Genomic DNA, 22353 nt, shown 5'->3' with positions numbered 1-22353 from the left:
CGTACACTCACATCTGCGGACGTCCTGTCGCCATTTTCAGGAGTAGGCAGCCATCTATTCGCCTGGTGAAGCATCTGCGTCCGGCTGGTCGGGAGCTGGCTGGCCCGTGATGGCATTGGTCTACTGTTTTTCTAGAGGGCCTGATTTTGCAGCTGTGCTGCACCCTTTTCTCTGCTGCCACCATGTCCTCGTTGAGCGCGCCGACCGTGCGTGCTGCCGGTGACTTTGGCGCAACTCGACAGTTTTCTGAATTGATTAGGATCTTGGGTCTTAAGCATCTCGACAGCAAGGCGACTCAAGCCCAGCCGTGCAAGCCTCCAACACCACCACGGAGGCATAAGAAGAAGAGAACGAGAGAGGTAAGGAGCGCGTGACAGAGTCGGAGAGACAAATTGAGCCAGCGAGGACCCATGTGAGCCACAGACCAAGGATTCACGCAAGACGTAGCAACATGAGAACATGGAGGCAGACAAGACAGACATAACAGACAAGACAGACAAGGGACAAGCAGGCAGACAGGCAGACGGGCAGGCAGGCAGGCAGGCAGGCAAGAGAGTCGGCGAGCGACAGACAGACAGACACACACACACACACAGACACACACACACACACACACACACACACACACACACACACACACACACACAAGAGTGTTGTCAAGTTGTCATGTTTATTAGACCAACGAGATGAGAAACCCGAATGGATATAACGACTTATCGACGAAAGATTTAAACACCAAGGTAACATAACTTTATATTACAAAGAGTTTGTGATGCATATGATCAAGTTATTGCAGATCCTTTTTTTCAAATTTTTGCTTGAAATTTCGAGCTGCGGTGGTGGTGGCGGTAGTGATCAGCCCACCGGACGTGCGGTAAAGCCTGGTGACGAGGGCGGTCTGGCGGGGTTTACCTCTGCCTGCACATGTGCGAAATCTTCAACATTGGTGGTCCTGCAAAACCATCTTGCTGGTGGGGTGCTGTTGCTCGCCGTTGGCCGTGTCTTGCCATGACTTGAGGGAGGCTGGCTGCTGGACGTGCTCAAGCCTGTCACCCCGAGCCGTTGCCCCGCTCTGCGCGACAACAACTGCGCCCATCTGCACGTACTCGTTGCTTTGAGCATCAAACGCCATGCCGTCCATTGCCACGTATCTGCGGCTGCGCCCGGCCAAGACGGTGCGTGCGCCTTGTCCAACTGCGCAGCCTCGGTCCAGCATGTTCCACAGGCCTTCTGAACTCGTGCTTTTGACCCACTGACTGATCGGGCCGCCTCCTCTGACCGAATATCCACCTTGTATTTGCACTTTGCTTTGTGCGCGTGCCTGTTCCATCCGCAGCCCTCGGAGGATCTGGACGTTACCCCAGATGAGCCCGAGGTCCTGAAGGTATGGCATTGCAGCCACTTAGCCAGCATCAATGGGTGTTCAGCGGCTAGGCGGTGCTCGCTCACGGAAATTTTTTTGGCAATGCATGCCTGTCCTCGGTTGCACTCTTTTTCTAGGTCAAGGTTCGCACCGACGGTTTGACGGACCAACGTGGAGACCATTCAGCCAAGGTTCAGTATAATTTCAAGTTTGATCAGATTTTTGGTCGGGACACTCCGCAGCCAGAGGTGAGACTTGAACCCGCTATCGCCTTGTCAAGTTTCCCACTGCAACCTTTTCATCACGTCTTGTTCCTTTCTCTCTCTTGTTTTGGAACACATTTCCCGGTCTTCCCCCACCGTCATGTTTTGGCAGCTCTTCGAGACCGTGGGCCAGCCCGTTTGTGATCGTTTCCTCGAAGGCTTCAATGGCACCATTTTTGCTTACGGTCAAGTATGTCCCATCACGCCCTGGCGGTGCCTTGCCTTGTTTGCTTTCAAATGCCGAGTTGGTGACTTTTTTTTTCTCTCATCCTTTTGCCCCTTCCTCCCTAAAAGATTTGAAGAACGAGGTCTCTTGCCCCGGTGCATTGACTACGTCTTTAGCCAACTGAGCGGTGAGGCTGACCCTCGGTTTTGCACCTGCAGACAAACCATCATTCAAACCGACTTGATAAAGACTTGAGTTTTTTTTGACGCCATGCAGTTCTGCGTCACCCCGCTCCTTGATCTCACGTGCCGAAATGAATCCCTTGCTTGCATGTAGACTTAAAAGCCACCAATGCATCAGTTTTAATCACATATCTGGAAATCTACAATGATACGGCCTACGACCTTCTCAACGTTGCCTCGGGTAGCAGTGCACGCCTACCCAAGGTCAGGGCAGCCGAAGCACGCCGTTTGCATGGCATGGCCCAAGGTCTTGCGCGCAGCCTCATGTTCCTCTTGCTTGGATGGCCAGGTGTCCGTGCAAGATCGTGGCACATCAACCGTGGTCCACGGTCTCTCACAGCATCCTGCCCCGACGGACGATGTGGCGCACCAGCTAGCCTTTTTGGGTCCGTCAAGCCGCGCACCCGGCCTTGTCATTTTCTATTTTTCTTCCATTTTTCTTCTGTTCTCGTGTATGCTCACGACAGTTCAACGTCGGGGTTCTGCGGTTGCTTTGTTTGTACCAGGTAAATCCAACCGAACGGTGGCGGCAACTTCCATGAACATGGCCTCCTCTCGCTCCCACTCCGTCTTTACCATGACGCTCTCCTACCAACGTCCGGGGTCAGACACCATTATCAAAGCCAAGGTAGACCCGAAATGGTTGTCTTGCCTCGGCTTGCCGTCTTACGCTTTTTTTTCCCTTTCTCCTTTCCTTTCCTTTTTGTCTTTTTTTCTTTTCTCTTGTGATCCACCGGCTCACTCACCCAACCTTGGGTCGCCAGTACCGGACGTGCATTATTCTCTCATTTGCACCCTTGGCCGACTGGTAGCTCAATTTGGTTGATCTAGCGGGGAGTGAGCGCGTCAGCAAATCGCACGCGGCGGGCCAGCGCCTTGATGAGGCCAAGCATATCAATCTTTCTCTCCATTACCTAGAGGCTGTCATCATTGCATTGCAAAAGGTAGATGCCACTCTGGCATTTTTCAACTGGCATGGCGCGCTGTTGCCCCATTCTTTCATGATGGCCTTTTTTCATGATCTTGTCAACTCGTTTTTCATGACACTTGTCATAAGGAAACCAAGCTGAAGCATGTGCCATACCGAAACTCACTATTAACCAAATTATTACGCGACAGGTGAGTCCTATCTCATTGTGCGGACCGCTTTTGACCGGGGGAAGGGGAGGATGTTTCGTACTTTGACAAGCGCCGCAACTTGTTTCTCTAGCTTGGGCGGCAACTGCATTACCGCGATGATTGCGACCATCTCTTCCAAAGCCAGCAACATACCCGAGTCCATATCTACCTGCCGCTTTGCACAAGTCTGTTCTCCAAACCAGTAGCTAGTGCTGCAATGGCCGCTCTCCTGGGGCAGTGGGCTGCGTTCACTGCCAACGGTGGTTGGACCAGGACTGATCGAGTGTTCGCTGTGTTTGTCCTGGTAGCGCGTGGCTTTGGTCGACAACAATGCTCGGCGTAATGAAGTGCTCGACGACAAAACTGTGATCAAACGCTTGCGGCGCCGTATTGCTGAACTGCAGGCTGAGCTGAAAGTCGCCCAGGAGGTGGGTGTTGCGCTTGAACACGTGCTCTCTTGCACTGCTCCTGATCGAGCACGAGTACAACCCAATGCTTGCTTAATTTATCCCGATTGTGCTGCAATTGACAATGACTTTTGCAGGTGGCGCGGGACGTAACGGCTTCGCAGGCAGGCGAAGCAGGCGAAGAACGGCCCGAGGCTTCCAAGGACGGCGTGATTGACCGAGCTGCGTACGTCCCCCAAAGCAGAAGAAAAAGAAGCAAAAAAAAAAAAAAAAAAAGCACTATCGCCTGAAGGTGTCGTCGCATCGCAGTGGGCTCATTGACCTTTGATCATTAATTTAGGTGTGCCAAGCTAATGAAGAGCTACATTCATGGAAAGCTGGGGGACCCCCTCGCTGCCGTACCTGAACCTCAAGCACTTCGGCTTTGCTTCGACATTTTACGCCAGATGATTTTGGACCAGCGTGCTCAAGTCGGTTCGTATCCCAGTCGCCGCGATCCCTGTGACACCAAGCCTTCCCAGTTAATTTGCCGTGCTTTGAAGGAAGTGTGCAGCTCTTGTCATCGAACGAGCCGTGATTGATCTCCTACTGTGCTATAGACGAGCTTGAGACGACGGTGGCCGAGGGGCTCAAAAATGCAGAACAGCTGCGGGATCTCAAGCAAAAGTTTGGCGTGACGAGGTGGGCATCTGCGTTCCATGGCATGGTTATACTGGGTGTGGGACTACATCTGACAGCCATCTTGCACGGGGGCAGGGCTCGCATGCGCAACCTAGAATCCTCTGTGATCAAGCCATCAGGATATGGCTCTCCTCAAAAGCCCAGAAACCGACGTGCCCGCAAAGCAGCAGCCCGTGGCCAAGCAGCTGGTATGTCGTAGAACCGTCTGAATCCTCGCTTCGTCGTGTCAGACCGGTCTCAATTCATGTGCACCGTAGGCGCCGGCAACAACCGCAGAGCCAACGGCAACAAGCAGTCTGCGCAGCAAACGCCACAGCGTGCGGTAAATCCAAAGCTTGGCCCGCAAAGTGAGCGCAAGCGGCATATCATGACGTCCGGTCAAGAGTCCTTGCAAGTTGGCGTGCCACGCATTCAGGTCGGTGCAACCAAATCGGCAATCTATTGCGAGCACGTCACAAAACACCTTTGCTCAAAGACGAATCTGCAATGTTGTCACTGGACATAGACCCGACGAGCCAAGCCGCAAGTCAATCGTAGCCGAGCCGAAAAAACACTGATGCTTTTGCGTCGCAAGGAAGAAGAGCTTCAATATGCTTTGGTGGCTTGCACGGAGCAAGTGGAGCAACAGCGCCAAGTAAGCTTGTCATTCAATGAATACTCGATGACGGCTTCGCTTTAACAAAAAGCTGCTTTTGAATCTCGGAATGTTGGATGCTTATGGCCAATGCCAGGGTCACTGGTGACTCACGGCGCGACCTTTCCTTTTCTTTTTGCTGCAACGCCCAAACCCTTTTGGGCGTTCCCTGCCTGCACAGATTATTGAATATTGTGATCGTCACGCGCCACAGCGCCTACTTAGTGAAAAGCAACGTGAACGCCAACTTGAGGAAGAACAGGTAAGAAAGTTGTGGCGCCATCAAACCATTGCGGCACCTTGGAGCTCGTCGTCTCATCTTAATGGTGGCATAGGCCCAGCTTGCGGCCCAACTGATTGAGATTCAAACAGGCCGCATGGAGCTGGAGGAGGCCGTGGGCATGTCGGTGGAGGATTTGCGACGCACACGTCTGTTTTGATTGATACGCTCTACCCCAATCGCTGTGGAGTAAGCTGAATTCGCGCTCACCTTTCCATTCGTGGATACCACGTAGAATCGCAATCACGCACGGCTCCACCCCAGCGCTCGCGTACTACGGGTAGTTTGAACGAGTCCTCGCCGGCAGCGACCCCTCACCGCAGTCACAGCTCGCGTGCGGCCCGCACCATGTCTACCAGCGTGAGTCCCTGCTTCCTCAACTCATCTCCCCCACGAGTGTGATGGTTTCTCAGCGCTCACGCTTGCGCTCCTTTCATGACGGACTCGCAGCAATTGTCCGGCACGGTTGGCCGAAGCGGAACTGGCTCAAGCTTGAGTTCGACGGCACGCTCGTCGCGCTCAACCTCCACACTCCCTGCTGACGGTGCGTGACCTTTTGTTCCGCACACAGCAGACTCTTGGCAAGCGCCCTCTCATGCAGCGATCACTTTTGCTTGATAGGTGGTGGTTCAGAGGCAAGTGAGCGGTTGCAGGCGCTGCGCGAGCGGGAAGAAGCCACGCGCGCACGGCTGGCGCAATTGAAACAGGAAATGCTGGGCAACCAGACGCAGACCACACCAAGCAAACCACTTTCAGGGGCAACCTCCTCGGCGCGCCCTGTCGCTCAGACCAGCGAAGCACACGGGGGTCCTAAAATTCGCCGTGAGAGTGGGATGCTGGGAGCGGATCCGAGCTCTGGCTCGGTGCGCCATGTCGGGTCGTTTAGGACCACTGGCCCTTTGGGTCCATCGTCCGCACCGTCACCCTCGCCGACCATGGGCATGACACGCGCATTTCCGCCGTCAGCAGCAGCGACCCCTTCCTTGCGTGCCACACCGACAGCATCAACCCCTTCCTTGCGCGCCACACCGGCACCTGTAGCCTCCTCGGCCGTTGCGACCATGCGCAGCAAGGATCCAACACAGCCACCGTCAGAGCAACAGTACATGACGGCTTTGCAGAGCCAGCGCTCACGTGTGCAGCGCATTCGGCAAGCCATCAAGGCCGCTACGACTATCCAACGAGCATGGCGGCAATACGCACAAGCCAAGAAAAGCAAGGGGCGCTCACAGCGGCGATAACCCCTACACTTAACTTGTCCGTATTCTGTTTTCAATATTGACCCGCTTGCCTTGGCGCTGAGCGCCAACAGACCACAGCGTTTGTCATTTTGCCTGCTGGATGCACCGCGAGTACTTTCTCCTTTTTTTTTTTTCTGGAGCTTGCAGTCAATTTATTTGGTGCATTTCATTCTTACAAAGGACATCAGCACGCTCGCGTGCGACAAAGAGAGAGAAGAGAACAAGGGAAAGCACGACGTGTGCACTAGCCAATGGCATAGGGTTAAACACTGCGATATTGTGAGAGGCCAAGGGGGGGGTCATGCCAGAGGGGCTGTGAAACAATTGAGGCGTGCAGCCACGGCAAGGTGATCCGAGGCATAATTGGGAGCCGGCAAGGCACGAGGGATATCAGCATCTGCAGGCACATCGAGAAAGGCCTCCACCGCTACCTGGGCACCAGGACCGTTGAGAACATAGATGTAATCAATTTTTTCGCGCTTCTCCTTGGGTTGGGTCAGAGGGGCTGTGCCCGGGGGTGGAGCTGTACCCGGCTCCGTAGGCGTGTCGCGAAACTTCCACGTGGTCCAGGGCATGTCTTCGACAGCACAAAGAAAGCCGCGCTCGCGCCATGGGGCATGGCAATCCTCTGTTGGCTCGCAGTTGAAGTCACCCATGACAATGGTGGCCTGGACCTCGGACTCGGCAGCGGCAGCAGCGGCATCAAGTTGTGTCAGCAGCATTTGTGTATCTTGACGACGCAACGCCGTGTTGCTGTCACCTTTGCCCGCCTTGAAGTGGGTCATGGCAACGCGAAACAAGAAGGCGGGACTCGAGGTCATTGCCGGGGTTGAGCTTTTATTGATGGTTGACTCAGCGGTGAGGCCGGCTCGTACGAGCGCGCTGATAGCCACTGGGCGCATGGCATTGCGAAGGGGCTCTCCGATGAGCTCAAGACCCGCGGCGGTCCGGACAAAGAGCGCCACGCCGTCGGGCTGGGCGCCAAACCGAGCAGCAGGGCCGTGCGATTTGGGCTGGAAAACGCCGTGATAACCGCGTCGTGCCAGCTCGGGAGCCCAAAATTCTGTAAAGTTGTTACACTCGGCCAGCCCAAGAACGTCGGGTGCTATACGATCAATCTCTTGGAGCAGGAGGTCCTTGCGACGCTCAAAGGTGACGGTGGCTGGATCGATGTAGGACCACTGGCCGTTCACGTCCAATCCGTCGGCAAGCACATTAAAGGCGGCCACCGTCAGGCGTAGCTGCTGGGTATGTAAAGGAGTCTCCGCAGGGCCAAGATTGATGACTGACTGCCATTGTCGTTCCACCACAGACACACCCTTGTCCCCACCCGTAACTGGGCTCGAGGACGCGGATGGCTCCGGCTCGGCTCTAAGACTGTCGTTCATCCTTTTGACACCAAACAATCCGCATCCACGATACAGCCCACAGCCACAAAACCCCAAGCTCTCAACAAAACGCCCACCTCCGAGTCAGGTCCACCAGTCAACCCAGCCCGCCACCAACGGCAAGCCCTCTCCAGCAGCCTTGAGCCTCTGCAACCCCCTCCACGCCCTCCGTCCGCGCGCGCGTGTGTGTGTGTGTGTGTGTGTGTGTGTGTGTGAGTGTGTGTGTTGTGTGTGCTTTCATTATGGAGCCCTAAGCGATAGTGTGATATAAGTCACAGTTTTGTTCATAGCTTTGCTGACATTTGGTTTTATAGTGTGTTAGAAACTACAGTTTTCTTGAGACATTTTGTCAGACATATTCGAATCTCTCTCTCTCTGTGAGCGGATGCGAATGTCGGGCGGTGGCGGTGGCGGTGGCGGTGGCGGTGGCGATGGAGCTCGGGGTGTTTGACTCACCGGGGTTATGTGTGGTGTGGCAGGGAGTTGTGTTGTTGGAAAGTCAACGTCGGTGTGTGGGGGACAAGCGGCTACTTGGTCGGTTCCCATTGAGCTGTCGCTTGCTTGCCAAGACATGGCTGCTTCATCAACCGTCGCCAAGCGGGCCAAAACCGTCGGTGCGCTCAAGTCTGTACACGGGGGTGTTGTTTTGACTGCACAGCGCGCTGTGTATTTGGCTCATTCATCCGTTGGGCTGCACAACCGCCTTTTCCTTTGATCTTTGGCTGAGGACCAGGGCCCGTAGTTAGCATTACCCGAGTTGAGGCCTTTAGCTCTGCCCACCGCTTGTGGAGGTGAGACCCAATGCCGAGTTGGTGCTTCTTGGTGCACCCACCGTCCTCAAACTGAGGCACGTTGCCTGTATCTGATTCTGTTGACCGCCTTTTCACCCGCTTTGGCAGTTCTGAGCTGTCCGCCGAGGAGAACGCCAACGTATTTGGCAAATGCACCAACAAGCATGGCCACAACTACAAAGGTCAGTACTCATTTCGTCTCGGGTTTGCCCGGTGCTACTGCAACTCCGACCCAATTGCCAACGACAGTGCTCACTCGTCTCACTCCACCCAATGGCTTACTGGGGGTCTCACGGCCAAATGCCTGCAGTTGAGGTCACCATCCGAGGTCCCGTGGACCCGATAACGGGCATGGTCATGAATCTCGTCGACCTCAAAAAGTACATGCATGTGAGTTTTGACACACCGTGTACCAGCCATCCTTGTTTGCTGTGCCCTGCTGGCCTTTTCTCCTTCTCCCTGTCTACCTGTCTGCTTGTGTGCCTTCCCCGCTTTTTTCTTTCTTTCTTTCTTCTGCTTGCTCGGTCCCTGGCTGTGGGTGGGCATAATCTGAAGTCTTTCTGCCTTAGCGCGCTGTTATGGACACCATGGACCACAAAGATCTGGACGAGGATGTAGAATACTTCAAGACACGACCCAGGTGAGGCCATATATTTTTGTTTTGACTGCGGCATTCAGTACCGCTTTTTGCGCTTGCCTGCTCGTGGCTGACAATGGACATTGCATCTCCACCAACACAGCACGGCAGAGAACGTGGCCGTGTTCATTTGGGAGCAGATGGTGGCTCAACTGCCCGACTCCAGTCTGCTCCATGAGGTCAAGCTCTACGAGACCCCGAAGAACATTGTGCTCTACCACGGTCAATAATGCAAGTCATCCACCGGGATCCCCTCACACATAAAACCACAACGTTCAGAATGACCCTATCGACAAATCGACATGTAAAGAAGATATCAAAATGACTTTGCCCACCCCACCACCACGCCCTTGCCAAGCAACAAGCGAAGAAAAAAAAAAGTTTGCCCGCTTCGGCTGGCATGTAAAAGAGATATCATGACCTATAACAAGAGTTATTGCAGTTTTACTAATGTCATCATAGTAACTTGATGCACCTTTTATCAAGTTGCTGTCGGTCTCATTTTAATCTGACATTGCTGCTTTTCGTCAAGGTTTGAAAAAAGGAACAACCCGGCGATGGAATGGCAGCCAGGGGGGGAGGTGGGCAACCGGGGGAAAGCAGAGACACGGTGGTCGGTGAGCGGCTGGCAACGGGGGCAGCGGGTTGGATAATGAATGTTATCGTATGATTGTGTTCATGGGTGACGCTGAAAGAGAGCGAGAGAGAGTGAGAACGTGCAAGTGTGTGATCTCTGAAATCGCCCGCGTGCGCGTGACATGGCTCGCTTTGCTCTGGTATCGTTTCCCTCTCTCGTGTCTGGTGTGCCTCTGCCGCTGCCGAGGCTTGGTGTGTGTCTTGTGCAGCCCGCTCGTCGTGTCGAGTTGTTGGGAAAGGTGTTTTCAATTCGCACGTGTCGATATCGAGGCATTTGTGGCTGTGTGGCGTTGCCATTTGCGTTGTCAGGCAGTTTGCTGCCTCGGAGCCACCAGTTGACCTCGTCTGCTTTTGGCATCCCGCTGACCCTACCCCTTGATGTGAGCCCCATCTCTCCGAGTGCATGATCTCACAGCTGCTGCATGACCGATTTGGCCTTGGGCCCTTTTGTAGCTCCGGAAACGCGCCTGCCGTTGGCCGCTGCCCCTCGCTGCTGTGCCGAGCCTGAGTACCGCCTGCTTTCCTCCTGTGCCTTGTGTACAACGGTTATGCAGGAGTTTTGGCCCTCCCCATCGCCCTCACCACAACCCATATCCCTACCGTCTCTGACCGTCCAACCATGGCTCAAAGCCTCGAGACTCGCCCTCTGCTGGCCCCGCACCGCTCAGAGGTGATCAACTTTAGCCTCCTGCTCAAGCGGGAGGTCCGCGCCGTGGGCCGTCTCATGCCTTCCATCTCGGCCACGACCGTCTGCCGTCTCCTCGTCTTTTCCGTCGATGCTTCCTTCCTGGGCCATCTTGGCACCAAGGAGCTGGCTGGCGCCTCGCTGGCTCAGGTCATCATGATGATTGCCATGGTCTTCATTTACGGTGCCGCCAGCAACCTCAGCAGCCTTGGTTCCCAAGCCTTGGGCGCCAACAACCCCAGCTTGGTCGGCATTTGGTTCCAAGTGGCCGTAGTCTGCCTTTTAATTTTATGCATTCCCGTCGTCATCCTCTTTGTGTATACCGAACAGGTGACCGCCTCTTGTCTCTGCGCTCTCAGTCAGCCCCACGCCCGCTCGTCAGACCATCGTGCCTCGCTATCATGGCCTAATTCAGGTCGCCTGTAAATGGTTGATGCATCTTGATGGCTAGCTTGTTGGCATGATTGAGAAGGATGCCGAAGTTTTACATTACGTCCGAGAGTATTCAATGTACGTTCTTCCTTTGCCGCCGTGGCCTTCAACCGGAGCCCGCCGCCTCTGCTCAGCACTCGCCAGCACTCCTCAACGCGGTATCATTGCAATTCCTGCCTCCATGACAGCATGTCCATCTTAACCATTATCCCAATGACTCTTTTCGCATGTGTCCGTCAATATTTTCAAGTAAGCCCTTTCGACTGACAAGCTTCCTCCCATGAGCGCACATTCACTTCTGGGTCAACTTGTGCCACAGGTGCAAGGCTTTGTTTTGCCTGCAACCGTGGTGTCCTTGCTGGCCTTGGGCGTGAATTTTGGATTCAATCAGGTACGGTTGTGATCCACAAGCCCCAACCGTCGAGATGTCCGAATCTCACATCGACGACTTTGTCCCGCCTTACCTTCTACCGTGGCGCTCCGTCTGCAGTTGTTCATTTACGGCGTTGGCGATTGGGAGGGATTCGGGTTCAAAGGAAGCCCCATGGCCACAGCCGCCACGGCCACTTTTCAGCTTGTTGCTTATTGCATTTACATGTCAGTGTGACTCCCTTCGACCCGATTCGCTGATGGTATTGCTGCGGCATTTTCTGACCGACTGCATTGGGCATGCGCCGCAAATAGGTTTGGCGTTCGCAAGTATCACAAAGCCACCTGGCCCGGCTTGCACTTGAGCAACTTTTCTTGGGATCGCATGACTCTCTTTCTTCGGGTTCGATAATCCTCTACACATGCTTCATTTGCTTTTTGATGGATGGGAGGTGTTTCTGGGGTGGTGGAGCTTGATCTTGACACTGTCGTGGTTAAGCCACCAATGTAGCAGCTGCCTCACTCCTTGTACTTGAACTCGTAGGAGAGCGGCTTTTGCGGCCTGGCGCTACTATTTGACGAGTCAGCTTTTCAGGTTTGTGAAGCGACCTATTTGAGGCGTCGTGATGAGCCCTGTGTATTGAGGCTCACGTGCCCTTACCTTGCCCCGTGCGTGACTGACAGTCGCTCGTGCTAATGGCCGGAAGCTTTACGGAAACCGACGTGGCGGCGCAAGGCGCCATGTTCCAGATCTTCAACCTGGGCTGGGCCATGGTGCGTTCACGTAGAGAGGCGAAGCGACAGGAGGTACAGCGCGGCGGTCTGGGTTTGCATTTTCCCTCATTTAAAGCATTGGGCCGCCCTCTGCTTTCGTTCCCGGTTTTGAACAAATGGTCTAGTGGTGGGGCATTGGATTAGCAACGCAGATTCGGATTGGAGAAAATCTGGGTGCCAACCGACCTCGCCGTGTACGTTGGGCAGCGTCATTATTCGTGCGCGCCTATATGGCCTTGTGTTAAACGCTGACCGGGACCTGGCACCATGTGTAGGCACAAGCGGCAGCCTGTGCGGGCATGCTGGCTTCGGTAGTGCTTGTGGTTGTACTGGGCATCCTGATTATTGTACTGCGCGATTATCTGGCCATGCCTTTTAGCAAGTGGGTACCACGCATCATTGGTGCAAGCGATATCATCGTGCTTCGTCCACTCACAGTTCGCCGTGCCATGTAGAGACGAGGCCGTAATTGCGCTAACAGCCAAGATTGCGCCATACAGCGTTGCTGCGTACGCTGCGTGTGAGTGTGTGATCACGCATCTGCCTCACTGATTGACCTTGCCCCTGGTATCTTGTCATACTCATCGGCCGCCACACATGTAGACGTTTTCACGGCCACCTTGGGCAGTTTGATGGAAGGTGCGCTGGTGTGCCGGGCTCTTCTCCGCCTTTGACCTGTCATTGTCGACAGCTCGGCATTTGGCCTCGTTTTTGCTTTGTTTTTCTGTTCCTTCTCTTCTACGTTTGACATGCCCACTCATTCCGTGCTGCTGGGCCCGCAAACTTGATTGCTGTAGGAATGAGCCGCATGATGCTGTTGTCCGCAATCATGCTGGTCTTTGCCTACGGTGCCATGATTCCAGCATGTTACGAGCTGGCCTACGTTCATCACATGAAATTGCCGGGCCTGTGGTTGGGCTGTATTGCTGGAGACGCACTGAAGCTCATCACCATGGTCGTCATTGTGCTGTTCTTCACCAACTGGCGACGGGAAGCACACAAGGCGCGCGATCGATCAGAGGCTCTCGATGACGACAGTGGTATTGTTCGGCACGAGGATGCTCCTGCGAGCCATGTCTCAGTTCAGGCGCGCCAAGCCGATGAAGATGTCGAACAGGATGTGTTTGATGTTGACATTGCCACCAACGCCTAACCAAGTATAGCCGGGAAGCCGCCTGCGTAGCTCACGAGGCCATGCGGCCATGGGCTCGGCATTCATTCTCCATTGACGGAGATTCGTGTGGCTTGTCCGACGCTCGACGAGCAGTGGTTGGTGTGGTGTGACGGGGGATAGCACCCATGTCTTTCTTCATGTCAAAAGTCGGTTGGCATGATGTTCACTTAGAAAATAATTGAAAGAAGCGACTTTAAAACGAACTGGGGTACCAGCACAGAGCAATCGATGCCAAGGTTAAAATCGATCAAGCAACTCGAGTTGGCCCCGATGCCAACAGACCACAGAGAGTCAGTCAGGTCACCCACACATACACCACACACACACACACACACACACACACACACACACACTGACAAGTAGGTGCGTCATGTTTTGGGACACAAAAAAATTAGGACGAACTCCATGTCCGCAAAGCTCTCTCTGAGAAGTGATAAGAAACGCCCATCATCTCTCAAACGATAGATAAAACAGCTTTCTTTCTCCGATTGATCCGTTGTAAAAACACGAGATCTCTGAAACTTATTTGCACCTAAACTCTCTCTCTCTCAGCGTGGAGAGGACCATGAAAGTGTGTGTGTGTGTAGGAACCGATCAGACCTACTTGACAACGAGCTCGTGTGAGCCCTTACCTGGTTGGACGGGTTTGGGATCGTCATCGCTCGCCGCGGATTCGAGTTACGTCAGGCTTTGGCGGCTCTGCACTCGGCATTCATTTTTTTTTTCTGCAAGCAGCCTAGCTGGTGGTGCCAAGGGGCGTTGCCGGCATCATGAGCCTCACTGTCTTGCCCCGCTGCCATTTCTGGGCGCGCCTGGTTGGCATGTTCGGGCTTTTTATCGTCGCTTCGGGTGGTACGCATGGTCTTGCCATGCAACCTCGCTGCTATGCAACCTGAAGAGCCTGGTTCATGTTGCACATCGGGTTGCACCCACGCTCAACCCGCCCGCGCTGGTGTCTTGCCCGCACTCCTCTTGCTGCCTCATAGCCGCGCAAGCAAATTTTAGCCCCAACAGCGACGACGCCCGCTGCAGTGGAAGCAATGTTAATCGCTGTCCGCGCGGGCCGCAGCGCGAACGCCCCGACCTCTCAACCACCATGTCGGCCGAAACCATTGCCAACCTCAACCGCACGTTTATCCGTCCCTACGAAGGTCTGTCGCCCTCGATGTTTGTTTGTTTTTTGAACACCTCTTCTGCCTCGTTGACCTACCGACATCCGCTCGAACCCTCAGTCACGGAAATGTTTTTGGTCATCCAATGAGTCTTAGAAACAAGCGGTATCAAATCTTCCTTCATCATGACCTTTGGCATCATGACCGTGCGGGAGGACCCCTTCATCGATCTCAACGCGACCATTCCACCTGTACCCGTCTGTACGTTCCGGGTGGCTGGCAGCACTAGTGATGCCTTATGCATGTAAAATAGCGGCACACACGACGAGACGGTCACACACGTGCCGACTGCTATTTTTTGTCGGGTAGACGTTGACCTGGTCTTTACTGTTCCTTCCGCAATATCCGAAGCCTCTGGTACAAACAAGCCTCTGCCCAATGTCGCCTGCCTCAGCTGCCTTGGCTGCTATCCTCTGATCCTGGCGCGAGTCATGATCAGGTCGCTCCGTGCACACTCAAGTCATGACCCTGCCGTTACACCTAGGTACCATGGACTCGACACTCATTGTGAAGGAGTACTTTCAGCTCGAGGTGGCCGAGAGTCTCTACGGCTTTCAAGACAGCGATATCCAGCAGCCGGTTAGCTCGATGCCACTGGTCGATCAATGCTGGCAATTCTCCCTAACGCGCGCATCAATGACTCTGCTCGCTGGTGCAGCCCTGTGACTGCTTTCAACATGGCCCATTATTCGGAGGCAACTGTTCTTGCGAATTGGATAATTGGGACATTCAGGCCTCCTTTGATAACCTCAAGAGTCGCGAAGACTTGGCCACCTCCACAGTGCGTCGCCACCGCTGGCGACATTGGCATGTCACTCTTTTATGGTCGTGACTCCTCTCCTCAAAAGCGACGGCCTCACAGCTGGTATATTGCGTGCGGTCTTATTTAGACGGCGTTTGTGGACTGCACATCAGGATGGTGTGGGGACCTGATTCCTGATGGCTATTTTCAGAAGCGAACATCCTTTTTCCGAGGCACCTTTGCGCAGGTGTACGACTTGCAGCTTTTTCCTTTCGATGCCCAGGTTTGCCGCCGTTGCTGCCGATTTGGGGTGCTTTGAGTCTTCGTCCATGCCCACCACATGGGTGCGGTCATAGGGCAGCCTTCAAACATCCTTCCATCCAGGCACGTGGCTACGCTGTGCCTAATGTCGTCCAATGATACCTCAGGAATTTTGGATCAATTTCACACTCGATGTACCATACGGTATCATTACAATGCCAGTCAAGACGTCGCGCTACGATTTTGACGTGACAAAAGCCGGTGTGTCCGCAGCGGCCTTCCATTGCTCTTCTGCTGCAGAGTTCCTCGGAGCGTGTCGCGTACAATAAGTCACTTGTTGGACCTGGGGCAGGTTTCACGTTCACTCAGATTGATTGCGTGGGCAAAAACATATCTGGCCTGGTTTATGGAGGTGGCTGCCGCTTCAAGGCACGGCGTCTCTATAGTCCCATGACCATGAATCTTATCGTCCCAAGGTTGGCACCGCGAACGTGTTGCGGTAGGCTTGAGCCGAGCTGTGTCATTCTCATGTCTGTCTCCATGTGGTGGCTTGGCTTGGCAGCGCGTTATTTGTGGCCATTGGCTTCTTCTCCTTGGTAGTCAACCCAGCCAAGACCATGATGATGCGAGCGTCCATGACCATGCTTGCCCTGGTCGTACAGACTCAGGTTTGTGACGATGAGGGAGTGGCCACCAAATTGAACTCTTTGCGAGAATGTGAAGACTCATGTGCACGGGCGTGATGTCGAGGGCAGCTTCGACGCCAAATTCTGTCAGCGCTCCCGCCATCGGAGGTACGCACCTCGCAAATGCGCGCATCAGCGAAGGGTTGCTGGCGACGTACATCGATAGCCTGGTTTGATGAGGCAATCCTTATGGGTTTTGTGCTATAGGATTTGGTGTGGATCGACATGTATCTCTTTGTGTGCATCCTGGTGATCTCCATGGTCATGATGAGTCATGCCATCAGTGACGCCATGGTTCGGCACGACTTGTTGGTGATGCAGGTAAAAAAAAATGTGGGCCTTGTCCTCTTTTCCCACTCTTTCCACTGCTTGGCCTCTGGGAATTGGCTCATCGGCTTTATTTTGTATTGCTCTTGGTGGATCCCTTTGACATGGCGGCTCATAGCGACGGTTTGATAGCCTCGTTCTTCGGGTGTTGCCCACGTGCCTGGTGTTGCTGATCATCATCATCTCACTTGCCGTGACAACGAGCCAGTCTGTGTGGGTACCTGTCACCGTTGGTAAGAGGCCTTTGATTGTACCCCTCGACCAAGCTGCGTCTGCGTGAAGAGAGAGGGCATCTGGCACGCGAACAGGGCCCGGAATCACGTTGAAGATGTTCATGGCGCTTGATCGGCATGGCTTAATAGTTTTGGTCATGACGTTGCTGGCTGTGGCTGTGGCCAGCTTTGCGCACCAGTGGTTCAAGGCGCATCGTGAAGAGGCTCTCAAGGTTTGAGCAGTCGTGTGGAGCGCATGTGATGGCAACAGAGCGCATAAACCTCAGGCGTCACTAGCCCTTCGCCTCCTCATCAAAGCAATTTTGCACTGAGATAGGCGGAATACAGCGTTGAGAACAAACGGGTGGCCGAAAGCATGGCTGAAACCCGATGGCTTCGGGTGGGTCAGGTCATGGACCGCGTCATGTCACGCCGGTACGTCCCTGGGGCTCTGCCGCCATCCCAATTGCCGTTGCCAGGGCTTTGTGTAACCACTCACTCTGCTGCGAGCTACAGGCGCACATCACGACGGACAGGACCGACCAACAATGAGGAGCTGGGAGACGTCATTGCCGTCACTTCCTTTGCCAACAGCCCAAATCACAAGGACATCAAGTCCTGATAGTCAGAAAGCGCAAGGCAACCTCCTCGGCTTGGGAAGGGACCCTCATGGGTCACTAGAGCACTCCCCCGCCTTCTCTTTCTGAATGATAACGAACATGTACTCGGGCCACCTATCGGCTCGCTCTCGAGCTGAAAGGACACGGTGGCCATATCTCACCCGGGCGCCAACGCCCGTTTTGAATGAATCGATCTTATCATTGTGTCCATGATGCTCTGCTTCACCCCCATACCAGGTGCTCGTCAACCATAAAAGAACCTTGATTCGTTTCAATCAATGGGTCACAACAAACGCCGAGAGGCGCATATCTGGGTGCTTGACCGACCTGCTTGCGCGATCCAGACCTGGCCGAAACGCGTGCTGGAAGTCGTCGGGTAGACAAACGCCCAACAGGGCAACAGGCTTCCCACGCCCCATAAGACTGAGAGCATGACGAAACGGAAATGTGTGTGTGTGTGTGTGTGTGTGTGTGTGTGTGTGTTTTCCTCTCTCTCTCTCTCTCTCTCTCTCTCTCTCTCTCTCTCTCTCTCTCTCTCTCTCTCTCTCTCTCTCTCTCTCTCTCTCTCTCTCTCTCTCTCTCTCTCTCTCTCCTCTCTCTGTTTCTCTCTCTCTCTCTCTGTTGCGCAGATCGATCGCGGAGCGAGCTGAGTGACGCGTTACCTCGGGCTTCTTGGCTTCCATGCGCTTTTTCGCGCTTGGGCCTTCTTGCTGAACGTGAGCGGTGAGACGTTGCTACTGGAGGGGTGAGGGAGGTTGGTGAGGAGTCGCAGGTCTGCATCTTGGTCAGATCAAGTGTACACGCACATCACATCACACCTCATGTCGCGGGGTAGCTTCCCGCCAGGACGCTGGACGATCAGCAGGATGAGGCTTCGCCAAGCAGCCACGACGTTGAGGCTGGCGATTTTTTTGCTTGCTGTGTTCCTCACCTCGGCCACCACCACTGAGGATGCCGTGCCCACGTTAACGGTGGCCGAGGGCCAGATGCAAGTCGCGACCACCCGCGGCTTTGTTGTGGATGGCTGGGACATTGTGGCCACCCTATCCCAAATGCTGGCCGATGCCACCGCACTCAACGCTTCTGTCACCGCTCAAGAGCTCGCCACAGCCAGCCGTCTTGAACGTCTGGAAACGCGCATCGAGGCCCAAACTGCCAACATCTCTTCCCTGCACATGCTCGCCACCAGCCTCCAAGCTAACCTGACCGCCGCTGCCGAGCGCGAGGCGCAGCTTGAGGCCAAGGTTCAAAGCCTCACAGAGCAGCTGGCAACCGCACTGAATCACCAAGCCCTGCTGCAAGAGCGCATTGTCAATCTCACCAACGGCACGGACTTACGCCTGGCCACTCTGGAGCAAGACATGGATGCCACGCAAGCGCGCATTGTCAATCTCACCAACGGCACGGACCTACGCCTGGCTACTCTGGAGCAAGAAGTGGATGCCGCCGCTGGCACTGCTGCCGGCGCTCTTTACAACATATCTTTCCTGCAGGAAACCATCAAGACATTTGATGGCGAGCTAGAGCGCATCGATGAAGCCTTGGAGCAGGTCGAGGCTGGTGCAAACATTGAGGAGGTTTTCATAGACGCAGGCAGCGGCTACGCCCAGCTTTATGACAATGACACCTGGCATGCGATGCAGCTGAGCGTGGCACTGCCCACGAGTCCAGCCGTCACGGTTTGGCGCAATCGCCTCGTTGCTGCAGGAGGGTCTGGATCAAGCGCCGTCTTTGCCATCTCCGCCACGGGCTTTGTGTCCCGGCTTCTGAGTCTACCCATTATCATCACCGGCGCTGCTGCTGCCACCTTCCAAGGTACGCCTTCACTGCAGGGCTGAGCATAGCATATAAACTGCATGTTGGCACTCCAATCTTCTCAGCCAAGGGGCCTTGACCAACAACAACCCTCCTTCCCCCTTTGCCTTGTTTTTCTGTGTACCCTTTTATATCCGAGCCGCCTTGACCGAGATCTTTGAGCGACGCCACTCATGACCGGAATTCACGTGTAATTACTTGACAGACAAGATCTATGTCGTGGGGGGTGGCCCTCACAATGACAATGGCCAGAACCGACTGCGCAGTGTCTATATTTATGATGGTGTTTCTTGGACGGCTGGCCCGCCCCTCAACGGCCCCGGCCGCTCGGGTCTCTCGTGTGCTACGTTTCAAGGTTGGCCTTTGTCACCACCATTTGACAGAGCACTGCCAGGCAAAGCGCTCCCTGTGCTGTTGATTATCATCAAGCCCCCTGCCACCCGCACGACAGTCCTGCCTTGACCTCTGACCCTCACTTTTTTTTTCACCTTTTTTTCCACCCGATCTCAGATGAGCTTGTGTGTGTGGGTGGCTTCTACTACATCAATGACAACGTACGCTGGGGCTCTGTGAGCACAGTTGAGATTTTCAACGGCGTGTCCTGGCGGTATGGCCAAAACTTGCCGCGGCCGGCCGCCAGCATAGGCCTTGTGGCCTACCAGAACTCCCTTTACATCTTTGGTTGGTGGTTGCTTCAGTTGGCGTGACACCCAAGGTGATCTCTGCGGCTGTCTATCGCACATACGGCTCACGGGCGCTGGCCTCTGCGAATGCATCCCCAGGGGGCCTGGACCATGAGAACAGCTATTCCTATTTCGACAGTATTCTGAGGATGGATGACCTGAACAGTGGGTGGACGCAGCTCGCGCTCACGCTGTCCACTCCACGCGCCATCAATTCGGCAGCGGTCTTTGGAGGTGAAGTGTACTTGGTGGGTGGCGCTAACGGTCCCTCTGACAACACCGGTCTTCTGAGAATTGTGGAGAGCTTCAATGGCACGGCCCTCACGCCCCGCCCAGACCTCATTTACGCCACCTTTCTCAACGAAGGCGGCGTCCTCAAAACAGCAGTCTTTGCTTAATTGTAGTACCCGAAGAATGACTCGCCCCTCATACCATGCACCGTCTTGGCTTTCGTAGCATAGCCACCATCCAATTGAGTTGACCTTATTGAAGCCATCCTACACCCCCCATATGCTCCTCAGGTCTAGGTTGTTGTTAGCAGTTGTAGTTGTACATCCATGGATGTATACAAGAAAAAGCACACCACCTCATGTTTTTAAATTGTAAATTTTTTATTTTAGAGAGGGAGGGAAAGATTTTGGGGTCGAGACGAGCTCAATGAGCTCAATGGCGGCGGTGGTGGTGAGCGGGGGCGATTAGGGCAGTCTCGCTTCTCGGGCTGTGAGAGCTCGCAGTACGTGTGTTGTGGGCGGTTGGTGTGGTTTGCTTGTGACTCGGTATCATGGCAGAGACGACGGTGGTGGCCAACGGCACGCTGGCGTACAACGGTTCGTGCTGATGAGCTGCAAGGCCGGCACGAAACGCCCGCACCACCGATGTACCTCATGGTGTGTCGATCGGGCTCTCTGGATGTGTGTGCCCGTCTTGTGTGGGCCTGTCTTTCGATGCAGATTCAGCCGACCTTTCACCCATGCACGCGATTCAAGCCACCAACTGGACAGCCGTCGTTGCTACCATCCAGGACCCCAGCAACCGCGGCTACCTCGTTGGCAGTTGCATGACGGCCGCACTCATCCTCGCCTTCTTTGGCTACCGCCTCATTCGAATCTGTACGTACGCATCGATCCAGGCAATGGCTTTGCCAACGACGCTAGCCACCATGCCTGTTCTGTTTTTACTGTATGCGGTGCTCCGATGGTCCACATCGATTGCCGCGTTGCTCACGGTTCTCGCCGCGCCACCGATATAGGGCTCTTCATCGGCGGCTTCGCCTGTGTGGCAGCCTCTTTCTACATATGGTCACCAACGGTGCTAGCCATGCCTCAATGCTGTGGTCCTGGCACTGAGCAAAGTAAGGTGGTCGCCTCTCCTTTCCCTGTATGTGCCTCGCACATAGGGGCATGGTTACTGACGCCACTGTCGGCTGCGCGCTGCCTTTGGTTGGTCCTGCAGCCAAGCTCGAGCTGAGCCTCTGCCTGGGACTCTTGGCGGGCACTCTGGCTCTCATGGTCTTGCGCCTGGGGGTGTTCTTGACCGGCGCCTGCTGCGGGTTTGGCCTCGCCCTTGCCGGGCGGTTTGCATTTGGTGCGTGTGAGATGTGATTTCGGCTTCCCCTGCCACCCGCGGTATTGCCGAGCGCTTGCAACCCGTCATAGTTTATCGATAGCAAACGCTGCTCTTCTTTTCTCCCCGCCGCGCTCATGATACAATCTGTGACCGTTTGTTCCCTGCAGGCCACCTCCACATGTTCAGTGACAACAGCAACTTTGCCGTTATTTATCTGACCGCCTCGGTCCTGGCCGGCCTACTGGCCCTGTACATTGAAAAACCCATCATCGTGGGCAGCACGGCTTTGATGGGCTCGTTTGGCTTTTGCTGTGGTAAGGCTCGCTTCCTGGTCTAACCCAGAATGAGAGGGGAGCCTTTGTCCCACAACCACCCGCTACATGCGGGATGCCCACTTTTTCTCCTTTGACTCTGCTCTCAATGTGATGCGTCACAAACAGGGTTGGGCTATTTCGAACACTGCAACTTTCTAAAAGTAGCCATCGTGCTCGAAGAGGATATTTTGGCCCCCTTGGAGGCTTCGCATGACACCATACCTGCATGCGACAACCTTCTCGTGGGCCTGTGGCTTTTCTTGGCACTTTGCAGCATGGTCGTGCAGTATCGCAATGCAAGCTTTTGCGACAACTCGGCTCTTCCAGAGCGTTCGACAGCAGATTTGCGCCGTGATCGCCAAGGCTATCGTCCAACAGAAATTGTCTACGTCAAGAAACACCGCTCACGCGACCGCAACCGAGATCGCGACCGGGATTCGGTGCGCTCCCACTACAGCGGGCGCCAGAGTGGTAGGCATCGGGCTGACGCCCACGTTCATGCTTCGCATCATCGCAAGACTGGCCGCTCGGTTCGAGCGCGCACGTGGCGTCGCGAACAAAGGTCAGCCTTTGCGCCTGCCGCGGCAGTTGCAGATCCCATTGACTTTGCGCCAGCTCTTGCTTCCGAGAAATGAGGATCACAGCTGATTTTATTCCACGCCGCTCTGTATAG

General features: G+C 54.7%; 6 protein-coding genes across 6 annotated transcripts; 5 read left to right on the top strand and 1 right to left on the bottom strand.

Annotated features, from left to right (window-relative positions):
* Positions 1 to 1560: 1560 nt before the first annotated feature.
* Positions 1561 to 3713, top strand: MONBRDRAFT_16905 (uncharacterized protein; the record flags this gene model as incomplete). Its single annotated transcript, XM_001745395.1, has 10 exons — positions 1561 to 1611; positions 1739 to 1820; positions 1872 to 1979; positions 2129 to 2238; positions 2324 to 2420; positions 2541 to 2662; positions 2847 to 2978; positions 3092 to 3153; positions 3245 to 3338; positions 3462 to 3713. Coding segments are annotated over 10 exons (1110 nt in total), but the record flags the coding sequence as incomplete, so codon positions are not given.
* A 2806-nt stretch (positions 3714 to 6519) lies between these two features.
* On the bottom strand, positions 6520 to 7993 carry MONBRDRAFT_36891 (uncharacterized protein). Its single transcript, XM_001745225.1, has one exon. The coding sequence runs from the start codon at positions 7782 to 7784 to the stop codon at positions 6696 to 6698; it is 1089 nt and encodes a 362-aa protein (XP_001745277.1). The 5' UTR covers positions 7785 to 7993; the 3' UTR covers positions 6520 to 6695.
* A 526-nt stretch (positions 7994 to 8519) lies between these two features.
* Positions 8520 to 9442, top strand: MONBRDRAFT_16767 (uncharacterized protein; the record flags this gene model as incomplete). The annotated part of the gene is made up of 5 exons (XM_001745394.1): positions 8520 to 8575; positions 8684 to 8757; positions 8886 to 8965; positions 9145 to 9215; positions 9316 to 9442. Coding segments are annotated over 5 exons (408 nt in total), but the record flags the coding sequence as incomplete, so codon positions are not given.
* Positions 9443 to 9970: 528 nt separating this feature from the next.
* MONBRDRAFT_25028 (uncharacterized protein) lies at positions 9971 to 13261 on the top strand (the record flags this gene model as incomplete). Its single annotated transcript, XM_001745393.1, has 15 exons — positions 9971 to 10040; positions 10302 to 10385; positions 10406 to 10779; positions 10985 to 11043; positions 11154 to 11214; positions 11285 to 11356; positions 11456 to 11562; positions 11650 to 11737; positions 11879 to 11929; positions 12019 to 12108; positions 12234 to 12302; positions 12384 to 12490; positions 12564 to 12628; positions 12712 to 12747; positions 12906 to 13261. The coding sequence occupies 15 exons, from the start codon at positions 9971 to 9973 to the stop codon at positions 13259 to 13261; spliced, it is 1689 nt and encodes a 562-aa protein (XP_001745445.1).
* A 791-nt stretch (positions 13262 to 14052) lies between these two features.
* Positions 14053 to 17507, top strand: MONBRDRAFT_32225 (uncharacterized protein; the record flags this gene model as incomplete). The annotated part of the gene is made up of 15 exons (XM_001745392.1): positions 14053 to 14134; positions 14269 to 14433; positions 14551 to 14655; positions 14939 to 15033; positions 15113 to 15235; positions 15345 to 15479; positions 15625 to 15718; positions 15810 to 15933; positions 16020 to 16125; positions 16213 to 16251; positions 16351 to 16464; positions 16589 to 16703; positions 16833 to 16915; positions 17020 to 17117; positions 17199 to 17507. 15 exons carry the CDS (start codon positions 14053 to 14055, stop codon positions 17302 to 17304), a joined length of 1584 nt encoding a protein of 527 aa, XP_001745444.1. The 3' UTR covers positions 17305 to 17507.
* Positions 17508 to 17733: 226 nt separating this feature from the next.
* MONBRDRAFT_25026 (uncharacterized protein) lies at positions 17734 to 22315 on the top strand (the record flags this gene model as incomplete). The annotated part of the gene is made up of 12 exons (XM_001745391.1): positions 17734 to 17922; positions 18253 to 19117; positions 19323 to 19472; positions 19628 to 19798; positions 19900 to 19965; positions 20023 to 20171; positions 20421 to 20481; positions 20589 to 20627; positions 20751 to 20909; positions 21050 to 21151; positions 21534 to 21680; positions 21807 to 22315. 12 exons carry the CDS (start codon positions 17734 to 17736, stop codon positions 22313 to 22315), a joined length of 2607 nt encoding a protein of 868 aa, XP_001745443.1.
* Positions 22316 to 22353: the final 38 nt, after the last annotated feature.

Source organism: Monosiga brevicollis, genomic scaffold, assembly GCF_000002865.3.
Source record: "Monosiga brevicollis MX1 MONBRscaffold_8 genomic scaffold, whole genome shotgun sequence".
NCBI classification, from domain to species: domain Eukaryota; class Choanoflagellata; order Craspedida; family Salpingoecidae; genus Monosiga; species Monosiga brevicollis.
This window is presented reverse-complemented; position numbering and strand designations above follow the sequence as displayed.

What these genes read in the sequence shown, in the direction of transcription:
- MONBRDRAFT_36891 (XM_001745225.1), bottom strand. Translation starts at nt 7,784, where the DNA reads ATGAACGACAGTCTTAGAGCCGAGCCGGAGCCATCCGCGTCCTCGAGC.